At 35.7% G+C, this 17,988-nt stretch overlaps 2 protein-coding genes across 2 annotated transcripts; both read left to right on the top strand.

Moving 5' to 3' along the window:
- Nucleotides 1–2,313: 2,313 nt before the first annotated feature.
- Nucleotides 2,314–4,743, top strand: LOC141297513 (serine/threonine-protein kinase pim-2-like). The gene is made up of 7 exons (XM_073827938.1): nt 2,314–2,400; nt 2,515–2,565; nt 2,654–3,032; nt 3,103–3,279; nt 3,371–3,481; nt 3,671–3,982; nt 4,313–4,743. The coding sequence occupies exons 1-7, from the start codon at nt 2,314–2,316 to the stop codon at nt 4,741–4,743; spliced, it is 1,548 nt and encodes a 515-aa protein (XP_073684039.1).
- A 3,928-nt stretch (nt 4,744–8,671) lies between these two features.
- On the top strand, nt 8,672–10,127 carry foxi1 (forkhead box i1). The gene is made up of 2 exons (XM_073828938.1): nt 8,672–9,331; nt 9,433–10,127. The coding sequence occupies exons 1-2, from the start codon at nt 8,701–8,703 to the stop codon at nt 9,945–9,947; spliced, it is 1,146 nt and encodes a 381-aa protein (XP_073685039.1). The 5' UTR covers nt 8,672–8,700; the 3' UTR covers nt 9,948–10,127.
- Nucleotides 10,128–17,988: the final 7,861 nt, after the last annotated feature.

Here is a 17,988-nt window from a genome sequence, read left to right as displayed (position 1 = left end):
GAGAAAGTGTCACTTTCTCAACCTAAGCAATTACTGTCAGATTTCAGTATCAAAGATCATGATAAAGTCATGGCTCCATCTGCTGGTCAGACTTTAGTTTAAGTATATACTTAATACAGCATATGTTCCTAAATGCATACTGTCTGTTATGATTTGTTTACCACTGCTTACCCTGAATTCATACATTCACTTAATATTATTTCCAGCGTGTTGCTATTTTAAAAATATTTGTATTATTTATTTAGACTACTTTACTGAATTAAAATGGTGTCCACCATCAGTTTTTCATATACTCATTTTTCACACTATGCTAGATTTATTTATTTATGTTTTTTCGTAATTAGTCATATCAAGTCAAATATTAAATCAAATAGTGTGGGATCTAGTCTACCTTATTAGAGACTTTAGAAAAGGTAATGTACACCTTCTCAACATCCCATCCAGGAATAACTACTAATTATTTGAATGCACAATCGTTTAAAAAAAAGTTTAATTTCTTCGTTTAATAAAATACGTCAGTTTGTCTTTATTGTTGCTGTGTTCTCATTAAAAAAACAAAAGTAAATAAATACAATCTATGAACCACCAACTAAGCAATATCTGTCTCATTCATTTTGTTAATATTAATAATATACGCAAATTTGCCATTGTATTAATTTATGGCTGATGTGTTTTAATTAATAGGATGATAATAATCAACCAAATTACGATCGTTTTAAAAGTAAGGGCAAAACCAGATAATCATTTATGTGTAACAACGCGGGTAAAATATATTATCCTTATTATTTTTGTTAATAAAAGTTTACATTTTAATATATAACAATGTTTTTTTCCCATCAATAATAATAAGCCACAAACTAAGCATTCATTTGGAGTAAGGGGGAAATCCAAAAACCGTTTATTTGTTTATGACACATATTTGTTTATAAACTGACGGTAAAGACAAAAGTTACAACATTTTTTAAATCTATTTGCGTCAGAAAAATAAATAATAATAATAATTATTATTATTATATTGATGTATAGGTTTGTCAAACTAATTAGCTTATTTTTTATTGTATTATAAAAAAAAATATGCACTTTAATTTGCATACATCATTGGACATTTCTCCTGACCCGAAGTCATTATGACGCCATAGAACGCATTTGAAAAGTTTAGAATGTTGGCGTCCGCGGTATATAAAGCCGCGGAATTCTGAGAAACATTTTGTGGGTTTGTAGTAGTGGTCGAAAACAAGAGTTTTAGCGATGGGACAGCGAAATTCGAGAGTTTTTCCGGTAAATGGCGAGGTGTACGATTACCATCAAAGTACACCCCCAAAACTCGGCACCGACAAGGCGGAGCAACATCTTCATACTTGCGATGTGCCGCCTGTCGATGCCCTAGGGGGACGCGCAGAGAAGAGGGAGGAGGAGGAGGTAGTACGGAGTGAGGAGGTGGAGGTAAGGAGAGAGGAGGGGCTTAGGGAGGCATGGAGTGAGGTGGAGGAGGAGAAGAAGAAGAGGAAGAAGAGGTCCTGGAGGCTACCCTCTTTCCTCAGAGCTGCCCGAAAACACCTCAACATGATCCGCCGGGGTCAGACTGAGGTGCAGCTCATTGAGCCAGCATCGCCAGCCAGCAGCACTGATGGTAAATGATATGAAAAAATTGATATGAGTATTCATAATTATTACATAACTAAACACTGTCCCTTTGGATGATTTTCAATAACGAAATATTAAAAACAATCCTTATGAAAATTTATAGATATGTGACCCTGGACCACAAAACCTGTCAAAAGGGTCATTTTGAATATTGAAAGATAGGAATGCTGATAAATCAGCTTTCCATTGATGTATGGCTTGTTAAGATATACAATATTTGGCTGTGATGCAAGTATTTGTAAACCTAGAATCTGAGGGTGCAAAGAAAATCTAAATATTAAGAAAATCACCTTTAAAGTTGTTGTTGTTCTTAGCGATGCATATTACCAATCAAAAAATAAGTTTGAATATATTCATGTTAGGAAATTGACAAAATATCTTCATGGAACATGATCTTTACTTAATATCATAATGATTATGGCATAAAAGAAAAATTTATCATTTTGACCCTTATTATTGTTGGCTATTGCTACAAATATACCCTTGCTACTTAAAACTGGGTTTGTGGTCCAGGGTCACATATAATAATAACTTCAAGCTTTTTTAAAATTGTCTCCAAAGTTTAGTCTCTTTTGTGCTTTCCCTTCACCCAGCCTATTTAATTTCCCCTTGAAAATAACAGCATAAAAAGTGTCAAATGCAATTATGTCTATTTTAATAGATGACATCATGAGCCACTATGAGCTTGGTGATCGTCTGGGGGTAGGCGGGTTTGGCGTTGTTCACGAAGCCAGACGTGTGGAGGATGGCCTTAAGGTAAGTACAAATAAGAGAGTTTTTACTATTATGTCCATAATCTTCAAGTTTAATGAGTGGATCATACAACCTCTACGCACATGTGAATTATTTTACTTTTGTTTTGTTAATCAGGTGGCAGTGAAGGATGTCATGAAGACCAACGACATGGAATATCTTAATATTGTAAGTCATGTGCACTCGCTCACTATTTAATCACAGACCACATTGTTTTTCCAATAGATGAGCCCTTTTAAAACTGTCCATGTTCTAGCCTGATCATCCAAACCCCCTACCCTTGGAGATTGCCCTTACGTTCCTGGCCAACAAGGGACCCACTGCGCCTGGGATTATAAAGCTGCTGGACTGGCAGGACCAGCGTGACAACTACGTCATGGTCCTCGAGTGTCCGTCGCCCTGCGAGAACCTCGCCAGTTTCTTGGAGGGCCACGGAGACCGGCTCAACGAAGGTTTAGTTCGGCACATCATGCGGCAGGTGACGCAGGCGGCTCGCACCAGTTGTCGCCGTGGTGTATTCCACGGCGACGTGAAGTTGGAAAACTTCATCGTGAGCAAGAACACCCTAGAAGTCAAGTTAATTGACTTCGGGTGTGGGGACCTCATGAGAAAGTCAGCATACACGACATTGTATGGTATGTATTATCTCTCAAATATGCTTTGGTAATGCAAACTTGCATACGAGATGAAATGTATTTCTTCCAGGCACCTTGGAGTACTACCCTCCTGAGTACAGGATTAAGGGCAAGTACCATGGGGAGTCAGCAATGTCGTGGTCTCTTGGGGTCGTCTTGTTCACGATGCTGTGCGGCCGTTTTCCAACTGGCGAGGACCTGCAGAAGACCGAACTAAACCTCTGGTCGGAGCCTGGGCTCTCAGAAGGTGAGCTCTTTATTATAAGATAAATTATAGAAATGTTCTTCCAGATCAGGTCTTACAACTAAACATATATCGCTCCTGTGTTTTTGCACAGACTGCTGCCGTTTGGTCTGCAACCTTCTGCAGCCTAAACCAAAGCGCCGGCTCTGTCTGGGGGAGATCCTCTGCCACGACTGGTTTAAGGTACCGAGCCTAAGATCATCCAGTTTTTACACATTTGATTTAGTTAATTTTGATTTACGAAGTGTAGTGTATTTGCCAATGAGTTGTGTTGTTTCATCTAAGTCGTGGAGGACCTCCAGCCCTGTTCAGACAGTTTTACATATTTGAATTAGTTGTTTATTTTGATTTACGAAGTGAAGTGTATTTGCCAATGTTTTGTGTTTTGTTTCAGGTCTCCATCTGAGTCGTGGAAGACCTCCAGCCCCCCGACATCTCCAAAAAGTCTCCTGTCAGCTTTGCGTCTTGCGGGCTGGCAGGAAGGCTTTCCATCCCTCCGGAAGCCTTTGCGTCTTGCGGGGCCCGGCAGGCCATGGTTGCGTCTTGCGCCATGGCCTGAAGCAGCAGAAAGAATTTTCAGCTTTGCGTCTTGCGGGCTGGCAAGAAGGCTTTCCATCCCTCCGGAAGCCTTTGCGTCTTGCGGGGCCCGGCAGGCCATGGTTGCGTCTTGCGCCATGGCCTAAAGCAGCAGTACTAGCGTCTTGCGGTACTGCTTGCTTGGGGATGTGTTGTATGTGTATAGATTTTGAGAGAGGTGAGATCTTCATTTAAAAAAAGAAGTCTGTTTAGATCTTAGCTAACTAAATTGCATAAATGTAAAAGCTTTGAATCATAATCAGATGTCTCTTCCATGTTTCTGCACAGAATGCTGTCGATTGAGTCTCCTCCATCAAGTGGCGGCTTGTTCTGGGGAAGATCGTTTACCAGGACTTAAGGTACTGAGCCTAAGTTCAGACAGTTTTACATATTTGAATTAGTTGTTCATTTTGATTTATGAAGTGAAGTGTATTTGCCAATGTTTTGTGTTTTGTTTCAGGTCTCCATCTGAGTCGTGGAGGACCTCCAGCCCCCCAGACGTCTCCAAAAAGTCTCCTGTCAGCTTTGCGTCTTGCGGGCTGGCAGGAAGGCTTTCTATCCCTCCGGAAGCCTTTGCGTCTTGTGGGGCCTGGCAGGCCATGGTTGCGTCTTGCGCCATGGCCTGAAGCAGCAGAACTTGCGTCTGGCGGTTCTGCTCGCTTGGGGATGTGCATGTCCCTGTCCCATCACTACCTCCACAATATGACTGAATCAGTCCAGGAGGTCCATATCTCATCTGGACTGCTCACAAGAGGTACCTCCCATGGCCATCCTCATCTCAGAGCTACACTGCCCTGGTTCGTCAGCGGTTTCTCTCATGGCTCTCCACAAGCCAAAACTTCTTCCTGCTATGGTGCCCCAGGTCTTCCAGTCTTGCTGCCATGGTACTAGAATGTCCTGTAATGGCTGCCTGGACTTCAAGTTCCTTGTCATAACCGCACACTCTCGAAAGCTTGACAATTAGATCCCTGCAAAGTCAGCTTGGGTCCAAGAAGTTCTAGTAATGACCACTCAGATTCATGCCACAGTCTATTCTCAGATGGCTGTCCCAGATGATCCATGTGATGTAAGCCCACGGGTCCCAGAAGTTTCTATAATGGCTGCATCTCATGGCTGTCCCAAACTCAACAACAAATGTTTTCTGAATGAAGACCATGCAGTTCCAATACTCTTGGCTGCACCAATACAAGAGGTCCCAAAAGGTTCCTGCCATGAATATCCCAAAGGTTTCCTGCAACGGCTGCCCAGATGTGGAGCTTGGGTCCCACAGGCTCCTCTCATGCCTGCCCTAGTGTCAGAGCTCCTTGTCTGGCTTAGTACCAGATTTCCCTTTCATCTTCCAATGATGAAAGGAGTGCAAATAAAAAGAATGTTGTTAATACCTTATGAAATATTTTTGAGTTGACTATCTTCTTTAAAAATGTTTTCTCCTTTTTGGATTATTTGCTCTTATCTGTTCATTTTTTTTAATATAATTTACTCTTTTTTTTTCCAGGTCACCTCATATGACGTGGTTTGAGTGCTCCTGTACCAGCAGCCCTGAGACCAGAGTTCCCTGTCTTGTACCTGTCATGGAAGGAATGCACATAAATATAAAAATAAAAGATTTTATTTGTTTATTCATGGTAAGTTGGTAAGTGCCTTTGATTGTGGTTTGAGTTCAGTGCTTACAGAAGAGGTAAATTCAAATGATTCATGAAGATTTAAACGGTCTCACAAGATCCTCCTCCTTCCTTACTCACCCTAGAGGACAGAAAGAAACATAATATCAGGTAACAAAGTTAAATTCCTTTCAAATCTATTACAGAAAACCTTTCATATTGAAGTCAAAAGTTTACATACACCTTGCAGAATCTTCAAAATGTTAATTATTTTTCATACAAAATGCATGTTTTTTTTTTTTTATTTAGTACTGAATTTCATATAAAAGACGTTTACATATAGTCCACAAGAGAAAATTTTTAATTTATAGAAATGAACCCGTTCAAAAGTTTACATACACATGATTCTTAATACTGTGTTGTTACCTGAATGATCCACAGCTTTTTTTTTTTTTTGCTTACTGAAAGTTGTTCATGAGTCCATACAATGACTATGATTTTGAGATCCATCTTTTCACACTGAGGACAACTGAGGGACACATTTGCAACTATTACCGATGGGTCAAATGCTTACTGATGCTTCAGAAAAAAAGACAAAGCATTATGAGCAGGGGGTGAAAACTTTTGAACAGAATGAAGATGTTTACATTTTTCTTATTTTGCCTAAATATAAAAAAACAGCTGTGGATTATTCATGTCAACTTTTGAACTGGGTCATTTTCGTTACTTATCTATTTAGTTATTTTCTCTTGTGGACTTTGTAAACATTTTTAAAGTGAAATATCTCATTAAGGTCAGTAATAAATAAAAAAACATGTATTTTGTATGATCCTCTTATTTTGCTAAAAACCTTGCAGATTCTGCAAGGTATGTGTAAACGCTTGACTTCAACTGTATAGGCTATGGCAGGAAAAAGATGTACAATTTAATTTTGATATGCCCTTATTACTGAAATTGTATCATACTCTGTAAGTTAAGTGAATGTGTGTTGGTTTATTTTTTATTTAATATTTTATACTACTGCAATGTCTTATGTTTGGTTAAGATATCAATTAATCTCTGTTGAAGACTTTTCTCATGTCAAAGGATGAAAAACATACTGGGGAAAGCTTAAAAGTTAATTTTCTACAACACTATGCATATTTTTTTATTACTGCATCTTTGTCTTTTTATTTTACAGGGTTGAAATGTTAATGTCCTCCAGAAGGTGGCGATAGAGAAGCATCTCTAGTCACCTTCACCAGGCCCGTATAATGTGAATGACATGCACATGATTGTAAACTTATAATAGCCTCGTCATTATTTCTTTTAGTTATTTTATTTTTATCCTCCCATTTTTAATAGAGGTTATATGGCTAAATGTTTGTTTAATATTAAACTATATGTAATAAATCTTTTAATAACTTTAATAACTCTTAATTACTAATAAAACTTTTTTCTGTATAAGAATTTTTTTAAATTATTTTTTAAATTAATTTATATTTAACAGAATATATTTATGAGTATCATTAAATTATAGGTAAAATGAGACCAATATTTCCAGAATAGACCATAATAGTTTATTTTGTCACTTTTTTTCTACTGTTCTCGTCATATGAATGTCCTGTGCATTTTAAAAATGTATAACAAATAAAGGAACAGAAGCAAAGTGTACAAGTCTGAGACCTATAATAACTGCATGATGTATACTTGATTGTATAGGCCTAATGCATTAATGCTCAATTTTAATAACTGAAAGCTTAATACCAAAAACTGCCCACTTCAGTTCATTTGGATTCTTCTGCCTTATGCATTTGTAAATTTTAGCGAAACTTCTTGAGAACACTTGAGTTCGCGTGATATAAGATGTACTGTACATTTACATAGAGTGGGGGTGGGGGGAGTTTCGTCCAATCAGACTAATTTCATGTTAACTGATGATAATACATCATTACAATTCTGTCCATCTAAACCTATAATTTAATTGATAATCACCATCATTTCCACACAAAAACATTTAGTTGTTTATTTTATTTACAATTACATTTTTAGACCACATATAGGGGATAATGGACTGGAGTTGTCATCAGTAATGAGATTTTGTCAAAAGTCAAAAGTCCAGTTACACAAATGTGACCCTGGACCACAAAACCAGTCATATGGGTCAGTTTTTTAAACGGAGATTATATAATGTATACAAGTTGAATAAATACGATTTCCATTGATGTGGTTTGTTAGGATAGAATAATATTTGGCCGAGATACAACTATTTTAAAATCGGAATCCGAGGGTGCAAAACATCTAAATATTGAGAAAATTGCCTTTAAAGTTGTCCAAATTAAGTTTTTAGCAATGCATATTACCAAGAAAAAATTAAGTTTTTATATATTTACGGTAGGAATTTTACAAAATATCTTCATGGAACATGATCTTTACTTAATATCCTAATGATTTTTGGCATAAAAGAAAAATCGATCATGACAACGTATTGTTGGCTACAAATAAGGGTCTAGCAGTTGTTTTATGTTGGTTTCAATTATCGAATTCAAACTAAAAACCGAGTATTTCATACAGCTTCAATTAAACCGCGTTGACTTCAGAATTCAGTCAATATTAAAGGCAGCTTTAAAAAAGAAAAAGTAGGCTATAACTTGTTTAAAAATGTATGCAACAATGGTTTTACGCTTTGTTGCGTTTTACATTTTTGATGTTTCATGAATTGCTTTTCGTTTTATAAATGTTTTACTTCTTATTTTCTGATAAGAACCTGTTATGACAGATTCCAACGTAAACAACGTGACAACATGCCCCGCTACCGTACAAACTGTAGGCCAATATCTTTTATTCCCCCTCCAGGCATATTACAACTATTTTATTGTAATTATTTTAAATTTTACATTTTTGTAGACTTTAAAGTTTGTATCTACACAGAAACCCTACATTGAGGCATTAAAAGTTTGACCACTCATCTATAACTTATTTTATTTTTTTAAATTAATAAGTTTACATGTTTTTAATTTTTAGTTAAACAGCTCTTTTTCAGTTTAAGTCTTAAATGCTTATCGCATGAATTATCTCGACGCCAGATTGATGCATATTGGATGAAGTAAATTGAGGAGAAGTGTGACAGTGGGAGGGGTTGCCAACCCCACAGTTCATTCACTACATGCGGCCCGGACAGGTTAAATACCCCTCCCCTGACGCGCACTCAGGCACTCTCGAGTAAACCCTCAGAGACGAGCACACTCAGGTCTGATCGGAGAAACTCATGTTTCTAGAGGGAGAACGGATTATGAACGCGTTCGGGCAACAGCCGTCGAGCCAGCAGACCAGTCCCCTCCAGCACCACAACGCGCAGGACATCCTGGACATGACCGTGTACTGCGACACTAACTTCAGCATGTACCAACAGAACCTCCACCATCACCACCACCACGCGCAGAGGCCACCTGCGCATCCTTCCAGCTACGGACTCGGCGAATACACCTCAGCTACAGCCAACCCGTACCTGTGGATGAACAGCCCGGGTATCACCTCGTCTCCATACCTCTCAGGCCCGAACGGAGGCTCTTACATTCAGTCAGGATTTGGATCGAACCAGCGGCAGTTTCTTCCCCCGCCCACGGGCTTCGGAAGCGCAGATCTCGGGTGGCTGTCCATTACAAGTCAGCAAGAACTTTTCAAGATGGTTAGACCGCCTTATTCCTATTCAGCGCTGATTGCGATGGCTATTCAGAACGCGCAGGATAAGAAACTGACGCTCAGTCAGATTTATCAGTATGTCGCGGACAACTTTCCCTTTTATAAGAAAAGCAAAGCCGGATGGCAGAACTCCATAAGGCACAATCTGTCCTTGAACGATTGTTTCAAGAAAGTCGCACGGGATGAGGATGACCCTGGTAAGTTTAAATGTTCTTTATTTATATATCAAGTAAGTGCGTAATTACGCGGAATTAGATTTTAAAGCAATGCTAACACATTTTCCTGTTTATTTTTGCAGGTAAAGGAAATTATTGGACTTTGGATCCTAACTGCGAGAAAATGTTTGATAACGGCAACTTCAGAAGAAAGAGAAAGAGAAGAGCTGATGGAAACGCAAGCACCCTGTCGGTAAAATCCGAGGACGCGCTTAAATTGGCGGACACGGCGAGTCTGATGAGCGCGTCCCCGCCGAGCCTCCAGAACTCTCCGACTTCTAGCGAACCCAAATCGTCCCCTTCACCGTCCGCAGAGCACAGCCCGTGTTTTAACAACTTTATCGGTAACATGAACTCGGTAATGACTGGAAACGGCAACGGGATCAGAAGCAGAGACGTCAGTTCTGGACACTTGGGGGATTTTACGCACGGCATGTCTGGACATGAAATTGCCCCTCCATCAGAACCAGGCCACCTCAACACCAACAGACTCAACTACTATTCAGCATCCCATAACAACAGTGGCTTGATCAACTCGCTCTCCAACCATTTCAGTGTCAATAATCTTATATACAACAGGGACGGAACAGAAGTTTAAAGTTTGTGAACTTCTAATGTGCTCTGTGAGTACATGGACAATCTATTCTTATTGATTTTTCATCCTCATTCAGACTGTTTGGTGTTTTGGGATGCATCAGCAAGTGGGCTTGCAAATTGTATAATTTGCATTTATTCTGCTTGAATAAATGCTAACTGTAAAACTTAACAAGTCCACACATGTCTATATCCCACTAGGCCACCATAACAAGTGCCTTCTGATTTTTGTAGAGCAAATGTAGATATATTTTATTTAAACTGAATGTTTTGGATTTGTAAATAAACATTTATCTGAAATGTCTGTAGCATCCATTTCTGTTTATTTGCTGTTGCATGCATGATGTTTTCTCATTATCTGCTCAATGGCACAACAAACACAAACACCTATAATGCATCTCAGTGTGTTCCCACGCGATCAGCGGGTGGCCGCAGAGATGCACCAAACTGCAACCGCAATTAAGACATGTTTGCATGTTTATGTAGTTTGTTTACAGGCTCTTGCAATTATTTTTTTGTGGATGGCTGTTATTATATAGCTTGTTTGTGGATGTCTGCAATCAAACAGGCAGTTTACTGACAACTTTTAATTAGCTTGTGCACTAAAGTACAGTTTAGTTTTATACAGAAGAAATTTATGTTGATGTGTTCAAAAAAGTCTTTTTGAAATCCAAAATTTCAAGGTAATTTAACTAGCGACCCATCCTTTTCCCATAAAAGTTCAACTCCAGCAAACATATTGAGTTGACAATTATTTATCAAAAGAATTTCAGGTTTAATCGAGCGTTTGAATTAATCCGTGCCCCCGCTGTGTCCTCTCCTAATTGCTTTCTGCAAAAGCCAGACACATTTAACTCTTCAATGTCCTCATTATCTCTGGGAAGTTTTTCAGCCTGTTTATTTACAGTACGAGCTCTGGTGTTGAATGGCACCGACTCAATTGGGCGATGGTGTAAATAGCCTTATATGATCCGCCGATTCATCTAGAGAGTCTACCATTAACTCACGAGCAGTCTGGGCTGCATGAAAACAGTAGGTGAGACTGAGACATTTTCCGCTTGTCGCTTTGCATGCATCCGATTTCGACATGTTCACACAGCTTCATATCTGGAGAGTTCAAAAGTTCAGCTGTTTGTCTGGGAGCTTTTATTTACAGTCGGCTTATTTGATGGTGTTTGGAAAAAATGTGTTTCAAGAACCTTTGGCGAATTTTACTTTTTTTGTCTAAAAACTTGTAACTACATCCATTGCATGAACAATGCATAAATTATGTTTCAGAACGTTATTGAAGACCAGATAACAGAACAGGCGTTCTATTAATGCTACTGGAAGAATGTTCATAATTTTGAGAGAACCTTGGCAGAATGTTCTGAGAACATTCCCTGTTATCTAGGATGTTGTTAAGTATATATTATCTTCACTCTTTAAACTATGTCTGATTCTAAGGTTCTTCAGTTGTTATATGTGACTCTGGACCACAAAACCAATTTTTAAAAAGAATCAATAAGCTTTCCATTGATGTGTGGTTTGTCCGAGACACAACTATCTGAAAATCTGGAACCTGAGGGAGCAAAAAAATCTAAATATTGAGAAAATTACCTTTAAAGTTGTCCAAATGAAGTTTTTAGCAATGTATATTACTAATCAAAAGTTAAGTTTTGATATATTTATGGTAGTTAATTTACAAAATATCTTAATGCAACATGATCTTTACTTAATATCCGAATGATTTTTGGCATAAAATAACAATTTTGAACCATACAATGCATTTTTGTATGTGGTTCAGGGTCACATATGGTTCTTTTACTGCAAAAAATGCTTTTCTTACTTAGATTTTTTGTCTTGTTTCCAGCCAAAATGTCTAAAGATGCTTAAATCAAGAAGGATTTTCTAGATGAGTAAAAATTATTTTCTTGTTTTCAGAAAAAAAAAAAAACAAGTTAAAATTAAGTGAGTTTTTGCTTAGAACAAGCAAAATAATCTGCCAATGGGGTAAGCAAAAAAATCTTATTTGAAACAGAAAACAAGATATTTTTTCTTACCCCATTGGCAGATTATTTTGCTTGTTTCAAGCAAAAACACACTTAATTTTGACTTGTTTTTTCTGAAAACGAGACAACCGTTTTTACTCGTGAAGAAAATCTTTCTTGATTTAAGAATTTTTAGATATTTTGGCTGGAAACAAGACAAAAAATCTAAGTAAGAAAAGCATTTTTTTTTAAGTTAATAGTTCATAGTTTACGTTCTTCAGATGGACATTTCTGGGTTATGTAAAGCACTTTAGTTTTATGAACAATTTTCAATTTATGTTACAGTACGGCATCAGACTGTAAAATCACTTTGTTCTACTTTGAATCTTGATTTTTAGTAGTGAAGTTCACTTTAGAGGATTTTGCCACAGAATATTATATGGTTTTTCTGGCTATTTTGGTTCCTGCTCATTCTTATTTCAAAGTCAATCTACTCCAGGTCCCATATTAAAGCAGTAGATGAAAATAAACACATACTGTAACTCCAATACAACTGAATTGGCTCTGTTGTCTGGAATAAAGCAGAGCTGACAGGAGATTCGTGTCCACGGTGCTGGAACACAAACGGATCTGGCATTACCAGAGACACCCTGCTGCTCTCTAGTGAAAACATAGAACAAAATGAAAACAATCAAAGCGTATTTCCCTCAGTGTGTCTTTATTCTAACAAAGGACATTGTTGTTCCACTATTGCAGGATGGATTCTTACAGTGACAATATATCTGGACTGAGAAGAACATGCAATTGCAATGAACATAAATGAGACCAAATGACATGCAGGTATTATTAATGTATGAAACACTATAAGGGTCAATGATAACTAAGAATGTCTAAGATAATGAAATAAAAAAGTTGTTTTAACAATCTTTAGACTACAAGCGCCTCAAGTTATAAGTTAAGAAATGTTTTAATGGGGAAAATGCCTTTATTTACTTGTTTTCTTTGTGATGTAGACTGAGTGTTAGCAAGTATTAATAAAATAAATCAATATGTTATGCATGTGAGGGTCTATAGGCTACTTCTATTTGTTTTTTGGTCATGTGACATATTTTATTTATTTATTTATGTATTAAAACGAAACAGTTAATCGTACTGACCCAAAACGACAAAAATAAATAGGCCTAGCCTAATTCAAATTTCCCCTTGTAGTTTTGACGCATTTCTCATAAATGCACAAGAGGAACTGTACGAATAGTTAAAGTAATAAAAAATAAATGTCCGTTTGTTTTTCATAATCGTTGGTTTCTGTCCATTTGCATTAATTATTGTGCAAACTGTCGCGTCCAAAAGACAGATTGATACCGAAGTCATCGATACCTCACGCTAGCGGCTAGCGATGCTAAAATAGCAATAATATGAATTCGCTAATGCTAATATAGCATGAAGAAGGTTAGTTGGCTACAACATGTTCGTACAGGTAGGCTTAAAAAGCGGGGTTACTTACCTCAGATGCTATGATTTCTTTCAAGATCAATCAGAGGCACAGACATTTATTTTCCCCCTAACAGTCGTTTTATATGTTCGTTTAAAACATAGTTTTAAATGGTGTGAGATCTTGGTGATTTCTTGCGAATTCTGTCCTTTCACCTAAAATTTGAGCAGGCTGTCATCATATTTTTTTCAGGTTAGCTATCTAGCAAGTTGCTAATGACAGTAAACATTAGCCGAATGGTTTGTCATCCTATTAGAGCAAGCAAGTTGTCATGTGTTTAAAATTACTTTATACAATTTATTAATTACAATATTAGTTGGCCAAATACATTTTTATTGTTTTATTGTTTAAATTACGTTATAATAAGATGTTTTAATTACACTGTGACAACTTGCCCCAGTTAGTGTAACTGTTTGGGGCATGTTGTCAATAATTCATTCATTCATTTATTAATAAACAAACAAGTAAATAAGATATAAGTGCATTCAATGAACTGTATTCTTTTTTCTTGCCAATAACTGTAGGAATGTTAAATTGTTGTAGTGTTAACAATTATTATTATTATTATTATTATTATTATTATTATTATTATTATTATTATATGTTTTGGGGGGGGGGGGGGATTTTTATTCTTGCATTTAAAAGACAACATAAACTACCAGCCAAAAGTTTTTGATTTGAAGTTTAAACATTTTGAGTATAAAGATTTTAATGTTTGTTTGTTTTTAGGAAAGCCTCTTGTGCTTACCAAGTCTGCATTTATTTGATCCAAAATACTGCAAAAACAGTAAAATGCTGATATATTTTTACTATTTAAAATAAATGCTTTCTATTTGATTCTAATTTATTCCTGTGCTTTCAAAGCTGATTTTTAGCATCATTAATTCAGTCACTTGATCCTTCAGAAATCATTCTAATATTCTGATTTGCTGCCCAAAAAACATTTATTATTATATATATATTATTCTTATTAGTGTACTGTATTAAAAACAGCTGCATAGATTTGTTTCATGTTTCTTTGATGATTAAAAAGTTCAGAACAGCATTTATCTGAAATCTTTTGAAACATATTTAAAAGTCCTTATCACTTTTTATCAATTTTAAGCATCCTTTTTAAATAAAAGTATTAATTTCTATTAAAAAATGTTCTCAGCTATTTTAAATATTGATTTTAACAATAATAAAAGGAATCAAAAGGATCATGTGACACTAAAGTCTGGAGTAATGATGCTGAAAAATCAGCTTTGATCACAGAAATAAATTACATTTTGAAATATATTAAAATAGAAAGCAGTTATTTTAAATAGTAAAAATATTATACAATATTACTGATTTTGCTGTATTTTGATTCAAATAAATGCAGGCTTGGTGAGCAGAAGGGAATTCTTTAAAAACATTAAAAATCTTACTGTTCAAAAACTTTTGACTGGTAGTGTAAGTAGTCAGAATTTATGCAATTTTTTTATTTTCTTGACCTTTCTTAATCTATGTCATGTAGTAAATCATGCCTATTTTCCCCACAGATGGACACTTCAGGTATGCTGAAGGTGTTGCCCCATTGCTGAAGATCCAGACTGACCGCCGGGCCCCTGGGGGTCCTCACCCTTCACCTTTCCCATCTCTCAGGTGCCAGGCTCCTCTATGTGAGGTGAGGATGCCCTGGGGCAGGGATTGGCCAGCATGCCTCTCTGTGGGGGTCTCAAAGAGCGCTGATGTTCTTCTAGTCCTCCTCCTGTGAGGAAAAGCCATAATGAGTGGTTTAAACTCAGAAACCTAAATTAGAGCTTCATCGTAACATGTGCTGTTGAGACTTTAGTGCAAGAGGTTTGACTAAGATCATTCTAATCTAATCCAATCTGATAATCTGATCTAATCTAATCTAATCCTGTTTTCCTAGAGCAGGAAGAGGAAATATCACTTTCTACTGACATCTGACACCTAATCCTTGCACAAGAATCCCGGGAAAAGGATGCTATGTAAGGTAAGGGGTTTGTGGGACTGGAAATCATGCACAGTTTAATTAAAATCAGTGCATTTTCTATCAAAATCTAGTCAAATCTGGTATGATGTGGAAAATGTTATTGTTTGTGTGGCTTCGTGATTTTTAATTCTCAAAAAGTTCACAGATCAGGTGCTAAACGTGGGTTTGTAAAGATAAACAGAGTTTGAGGAGTCGTGTTACTGATAAGACTCGGCCTGAGGAAGTGCAGTCACTCAGCGACTCGCAGATTGAGACCGAACTGATGAGTAACTGGGGGATAGTGTTGCACTTTAGGACGTGTGAAACACCATTGCCATTAGCTGACAGATGCTTTTACCTGTTAGGGACACAAGAACAGGAAAAAGTATATCCTAGGTCAAGACAAAGTCTTTGAGATGGTTATTTTGGACTAAACCGGTTGACTTGCATTTATAGGAATTCAATCAATGAAATGTGCTAAATGCACTATAGCAGTCAGTTGAGTGGAAACACCTACTTATTATTTTTTATGACTATTTTCTATCTTTTAGAATAATATTAAATCTTTTTATTTAATTTGTAAAAATATATGTGAACCCTTTCAGTGTATGGTTTTAATTTTATTTTATTTTATACTAATTCTTTTTTATTACTATTTTCTATATTTAAGAATAAAATAAAATGTATTTATTTAAATTATTTAAAATAAAATGTATTTATTTAATTGGTCAATATATATGCAAACTCCTTCTGTATGGTTTAAATTAAAAAATAGTTTTAGAATATTTTTATACTTATATTATATTTTATAACACATTTTATCAAAATGTTTTGTCTTATATTCATTCTGTTTTATGACTATTTTCTACATTTTAGTATAATATTAAATCTATTTAATTAATTTATTTTATATTTTATATGTGAACTCCTGTATGGTTTAAAAAAATAATAATAATACATATATATGTGTGTATATATATATATATATATATATATATATATGTGTGTGTGTGTGTGTATATATATATATATATATGTATATAGTTTTAGAATATTTTTATACTTAAACAGTTTTGAATGATTTATTTATAAAACATTTTATAAATGTTTTATTTTATACGCATTCTTTTTATGATTATTTTCTATATTTTAGAATAATATTAAATTTATTTATTTAATTTGTTTTATATTAAATGTATTTATTTAATTGGTCAGAATATATGTGAACATTTTTTACTTATTAAACAGTTTTGATTGACTTCATTATGAAACATTTTATACATTTTTTTTTATTTTATATATATAAATATATATATATGTACTACTATATTGTATTATGTACTAATGAATGTAATCGATAGTAAAATGATTTACAAGATTTGTAATGTTTTATGCTTATTAAATAGTTTTTTTTTAATAATTGAAAGTTAATTATAAAATTAAAATTATAATAATATTGTTATATATAATATTGTTATATAATATAGTTATATAGCTGTTATATTGAATATGATAAAAATCTTGAAAGATTAATGTTACATTGTTGTTGTAAATATTAATATTATGTAATATTTTACATAAACAAATACAGTTCTAAATAAAGTAATTATAAAATATTTATTAAAATACTTATAAATATTAATAATTATAATACTTACAAAATAATTACAAATGTAATAATGAAATTCCTAAAATTTTTATTTGTATAAAGCTAATCTGAATCATGTAAGCATATGTCATTAGAATCTATCCAGTTCCATTAATAGACTCCCTGAAGTCAATGTGGATGATGAATTATTGATAAAACATGAATATAAAGACTTTTTAAAGATTCAAATCTGTGTATGATTTCATGACCTCACTGGAAAGACCTGACTTGACCGTTTTATCTTGCATTTGATGCATGAACATGATACCATTACTGCCCAGTCAACTCTATCAAAACAGACCCATAACTTACAGTAGTCGTCCTACGCTCTGTTCATCATTGTCAAACCCATAATACAGTAAATGTTGTGTCTGGATCCCGAACAACGTGTCCAGCCTCGTAACCCAGCTTTATCACCAAATGAACGCGCGATATGAAAACCGACCCCGTCTGACCTGGAGAACATGATAGTTCAGACACTTATTCTGTCTTCATCCAACCTGACGTTCAACATCTGCTTGTACCAGTCAGCGGGAATTAGGAGGCTAATATCTCATATCGCATATCGAGATCTCTGGAGGAAGTTAAATATTTAAGGCCGCAACACGCGGCTGGGAACATCGGGCTCCTCGCAGCTCTGTAAAAAACATGAAGCATACATTTGATATCTGAGGATAATGCTCATCCACTGGCATGACTCTGGGATGGTTTCATCAGACTCCTTACTGGGCCCATAAAAGAGGTAATGTATGGGCTGATAATGGCATGAGATCCAGAGAAGGGCCTGGCAGCCTCCATATGGATGCGTTTATATCGAGCCAGACCCGTATAAGCTCTCTGAGCTGTCAGCACTTGACATGCAAAATGATTTAGGGAGGTTTTAGCCACTGTGTTGGGAATATTGGTGTGTGATAGGACTGATATATGGCTACTGGGAAATACTGTGTGCACTGGATGAAAAAATGGCTGTGGAAA

This window comes from Garra rufa, chromosome 22, assembly GCF_049309525.1.
Source record: "Garra rufa chromosome 22, GarRuf1.0, whole genome shotgun sequence".
Classification (NCBI taxonomy): Eukaryota; Metazoa; Chordata; class Actinopteri; order Cypriniformes; family Cyprinidae; genus Garra; species Garra rufa.
Note: the sequence above shows the minus strand (reverse complement) of the source record. Positions and strands in the feature narration are given on the sequence as shown.